The 5,000-nt window shown below is 51.0% G+C and overlaps 1 protein-coding gene across 2 annotated transcripts in view; it reads right to left on the bottom strand.

The window, feature by feature from the left end:
• Nucleotides 1–5,000, bottom strand: part of LOC306819152 (bone morphogenetic protein receptor type-2-like) — a 28,508-nt gene that overhangs the window by 17,569 nt on the left and 5,939 nt on the right. For both annotated transcript variants that reach the window (XM_079372917.1, XM_079372916.1), the window contains exons 3-7: nucleotides 2,470–2,658; nucleotides 1,556–1,756; nucleotides 1,344–1,442; nucleotides 1,133–1,221; nucleotides 802–1,035 (exon numbers count right to left, since the gene is read on the bottom strand). In XM_079372917.1, coding sequence (XP_079229043.1) covers nucleotides 802–1,035; nucleotides 1,133–1,221; nucleotides 1,344–1,442; nucleotides 1,556–1,756; nucleotides 2,470–2,658 — 812 coding nt within the window. The remainder of the gene's footprint in view (nucleotides 1–801; nucleotides 1,036–1,132; nucleotides 1,222–1,343; nucleotides 1,443–1,555; nucleotides 1,757–2,469; nucleotides 2,659–5,000) is intronic.

Genomic DNA, 5,000 nt, shown 5'->3' with positions numbered 1-5,000 from the left:
CTGTTGGAGTGTCTTAAGTGGGACGCTGCACACAGTGTCCTGTTTCTGTCACGCTCATAGTCAGACGAGGAACGAGGAGGCTCAAAAGGCGCTGACTCTCTCTCCACACACAGCAGAGGTTGTTTGCTTGTTTCACAAAGTGGAGATAACACTGCAATAATACCCACAGCATGATTCAACTGTTGACCTTTGACCTGTGTCAACACCGACTTTAAGTGGTTCACCGCTACGAGCCTCTGAGTGTTGAGATTTGAGTTAACAGCTCGTCAAAACAAAGCACTTTTCCATTTGTCCACCTTCAAAATAAAGCACCACACTTCAGTTTGTCCACCTTCAAAATAAAGCACCACACTTCAGTTTGTCCACCTTCAAAATAAAGCACCACACTTCAGTTTGTCCACCTTCAAAATAAAGCACCATACTTCAGTTTGTCCACCTTCAAAATAAAGCACCATACTTCAGTTTGTCCACCTTCAAAATAAAGCACCACACTTCAGTTTGTCCACCTTCAAAATAAAGCACCATACTTCAGTTTGTCCACCTTCAAAATAAAGCACCATACTTCAGTTTGTCCACCTTCAAAATAAAGCACCATACTTCAGTTTGTCCACCTTCAAAATAAAGCACCATACTTCAGTTTGTCCACCTTCAAAATAAAGCATCACATAAAGCAAACAAGGTGAATCTGAAGTTCACAGAGCAGGGGAGTAAATATTTAAGAGATGCAGTGAGGACGTCCCCAGCCTCAGTACACGTGGTCTAGAACCGACACAGTGCAGGAAGCGCCAAGCGGTTTCTTACATGTGGGTAGTACTCCATCAGGATCAGGAACTCAGGCCTCCCGTCGGCCGTCGTCCTCTCATCGGCGCTCAGGAAGCGGGCGATGTTGTCGTGTTGCTGCAGCAGCGGCAGGCAGTAGATGGAGCGCTCGTTAGCGTAGTTCTGACGGTTCGCTGAGCTGAACAGTTTAACGGCCACGCAGCGCTCGTTAAGAGAGCTGCGAAACACCGTGCCATAACGACCCCGACCAATCAGCTGCCAGGAGAGATTAGAGAGTCGTTAGTGTGTGTAGGAGTGTGTGTGTGTGTGTGTGTGTGTGTGTTACTGTGTTAGTGTACGTGTGTGTGTGTACCTCCAGTAGTTTCAGATTGTCCAGGTCTACAGAGTCTGAGTTTGCAGCTTCCATGACATCCAGAGCTGACAGACTGTGTTTCTGTTTCCCTGGAAACACAAACAAACAAACAAACAATTAACTGCATCATCTGCAAAGTATATTCATTATGATGTTCCAATTATCCAATCAATCACTGTGTGTGTGTGTGTGTGTGTGTGTGTGTGTGTACCTCTCATCATGCGGTATCCCAGGAACAATGCCACGATGGCGATGGCTGCTACAGCGACAGTCACCAGGGCGATGAGCGCCTGCCTCAGATGTCGGTAATCTGCAGGGACGATGACATCACTGTGACATCACAGACTTACAAAAAAAATGAAAAAGGGTCAAGGGGTATGACATCATCAGTCGTGATTGGTCAGATCAGAGAGATTCGCTCACCTGTCTGTCCATCGTCCGGACCATCTGTCCTCACTGGCTTCCGGGCGGGGGTGTCAGCGGTGGGCGGGGCCTCAGTGAAGTTGGCGTTACAGAGGTCTCTGCTGCAGCAGCAGAATCTGAAATTGCCATTTTGGATCTCAGACGGCGTCGTCGTTACCAGGCAACGATCAACATTACACACCTGCTGGTGAACCCAACAACCTGGAAAATGGCGACACGAGATCAGATTGTACCTGAACACAACATGAGATCAGATTGTACCTGAACACAACACGAGATCAGATTGTACCTGAACACAACATGAGGTCAGATTGTACCTGAACACAACATGAGGTCAGATTGTACCTGAACACAACATGAGATCAGATTGTACCTGAACACAACACGAGATCAGATTGTACCTGAACACAACATGAGGTCAGATTGTACCTGAACACAACATGAGGTCAGATTGTACCTGAACACAACATGAGATCAGATTGTACCTGAACACAACATGAGAGCAGATTGTACCTGAACACAACATGAGGTCAGATTGTACCTGAACACAACATGAGGTCGGACTGTACCTGAACACAACATGAGGTCAGATTGTACCTGAACACAACATGAGGTCAGATTGTACCTGAACACAACATGAGGTCAGATTGTACCTGAACACAACATGAGGTCGGACTGTACCTGAACACAACATGAGGTCGGACTGTACCTGAACACAACATGAGGTCAGATTGTACCTGAACACAACAAGAGGTCACATTGTACCTGAACACAACATGAGGTCGGACTGTACCTGAACACAACATGAGGTCGGACTGTACCTGAATACAACATGAGGTCGGACTGTACCTGAATACAACATGAGGTCGGACTGTACCTGAACACAACATGAGGTCAGTGTTTCTCTCTCTCACCTTGGTTCACCAGGTGTATTTCTCCGTCTGCTCTCTTTTCCCACAATGCATAGCAGCGTGAGCCTCGGCTGCAACGAACTGTGCCATTTTCTCGCACCACTCCTCGCAGTTCATTGGTCGATGCACTGTGAGGGTCTGCCACTGGAAGGTTTTCGGTAAAGGCACATTCTCTTTCTTCAGACTGAAAACCTGAACACAGAAAGGACGAACATGAAGGAAACCAAAAAAGTTATTCTCTTTATCGACTTCGTCTTATCTGGACCCATGAGAGGGATCACAGACTGTTAACATCTGTTCCTCCAGGGGGCGCTGGAGTACCCTGTGTGTCCCTGCAGGGGGCGCTGGAGTACCCTGTGTGTCCCTGCAGGGGGCGCTGGAGTCCCCTGTGTGTCCCTGCAGGGGGCGCTGGAGTCCCCCGTGTGTCCCTGCAGGGGGCGCTGGAGTCCCATGGATGGCGATCTCCGTGCTGGAAATGCTAGCAGGCTAACTTTGAGTCAAGCTAACTACAGGCTGAGAGCTGAGGCGGGTTTTAAGCCTCCTGACAAACCGTTACACGGCGCCCACCTGTCAATCAGCTCAGCTAAACGCCTTACTGTGAATAACTCTGATCCTTCATCCAATCAAAACTGCTGAGTCATCAAAACATTCCCCCCGTACAGTGTGTGTGGATGGAGACATGAGCTAATCACACCTATTTGGTTTTTTGAAGCAGGCTGTAAACATGTTCATGTCTGCTGTAAAAACAGGCTGTTTGAATGGGTGTGTATGTGACTTCCTGTGCTGCTGCAGCCAGCCTCTAGTGGACACTCCAGGTACTGCAGCCAGCCTCTAGTGGACACTCCAGGTACTGCAGCCAGCCTCTAGTGGACACTCCAGGTACTGCAGGATGTTACACTGCAGTGTTGGAGGTTGCTGCTTGAAGCTGCTGTTGGAGGAGAGGACTTTAAATATTCATGGTCAGGTTGGTCTGGTGTTGTACCTCCATCAAAGCCATGGTCGGCTGTATCATCCAATCAGCAGGCAGTGAGCTGTGGATGTGTGTGAGCAGGAGGCGGCTGTGTGGTGACAGAAACAAATGATGATGCATGTTGTCATGGTGTGGAGTCACAGAGGACAGCAGAGCGAGCGGCCTCAGGCTGCTGGAGCTCCATTAATCCGATGTCCCAGCCTCACGTCTCTGCAGCGTCCCCGTCTCTCAGGCGTCTCTGTGCCGAGCGGTTCGTTCAGCGTGAGGTCACCAACACGTGGCTTCAGACTGGGAACGCTGCCTCCAGCACTGAAGGGTAAACGTGGCTACGTGCTCCTCCTATGGCACTCAGAAATTATTGTTTCATGGTTTATCTCTGCAGTGTAGAACGTGAGCACGAGTCTGTCTTCAACTTAGAATCATTGGGAGCAACTGTGTTGGTGTTAAACATCCATGTGACCGCAGCAGCTGACACGCCCCTCACTCTACTGCTCACACTTCCTGTTTCTCTTCAGTCGTCTTACCGCTACAAAATAATGTTCAGCATATTCCTACCATCTGTCTGCCATCATGATAATCCCACAATCTGAGAGGAGTCAAGGAGTCAAGGAGTCAAGGAGTCAGGATGTAGTGAAGCAGATCTGTCCTGAGATCAGACCAATCAGCACGCACACATCCAAACTTTAACCAGCTGACTTTCTTTTACTCCCCCCTGAACTACTACCTTATCGTGGTGGGGGAGTTTGAGCACCCGAATGACCCTAGGAGCTATGTTGTCGGGGGCTTTGAGCCCCCAGCAGGGTCACCCAAGGCAAACAGGTCCTAGGTGATGGGTCAGACCAAAAGCAGTTCACAAAACCCTTATGACAGGAAGAAGATCAAGGACCGTGACGTCGCCCGGCATGGCGGAGCCGGGGCCCCACCCTGGAGCCAGGCCTGGGGTTGGGGCCCGCAGGAGAGCGCCTGGTGGCCGGGCTTTTGCCCGTGGGGCCCGGCCGGGCTCAGCCCGAAGCCGTAGGGGTCGGGTGCAATGTGGATCGGGCGGCAGTCGACGGCGGGGGCCTCGGCGACCCGATCCCCGGACGCAGCTTCTGGCGTTTGGGACGTGGAACGTCACCTCACTGGGGGGGAAGGAGCCTGAGCTTGTGCAGGAGGTTGAGAGGTACCGGCTAGATATAGTCGGGCTCACCTCCACGCACTGCTTGGGCTCTGGAACCCAGCTCCTCGAGAGGGGTGGTGTTCTGTTATTGGACTTCTGTGCTAGTCGCAGTTTGTCCAAACCATGTTCGAGCACAGGGATGTCCATAAGTGCACGTGGCACCAGGACTCCTTAGGCCGGAGGTCGATGATAGACTTTGTGGTCGTGTCAACTGACCTTCGGCCGTGTGTCTCGGACACTCGGGTGAAGAGAGGGGCTGAGCTGTCAACTGATCACCACCTGGTGGTGAGTTGGATGCGCTGGCAGGGGAGGAAGCCGGTCAGACTCGGGAACGCCTGGCTGAACCCTCTGTTAGCGAGGTCTTCAACTCTCACCTCCAGACGAGCTTTTCACAGATCCCGGGGG

The sequence above is a fragment of the Symphodus melops genome (assembly GCF_947650265.1).
Source record: "Symphodus melops genome assembly, contig: scaffold_229, whole genome shotgun sequence".
Lineage (NCBI taxonomy): Eukaryota > Metazoa > Chordata > Actinopteri > Labriformes > Labridae > Symphodus > Symphodus melops.
The sequence above is the reverse complement of the archived record's forward strand: the minus strand, read 5'-3'. Positions and strand labels throughout refer to the sequence as shown.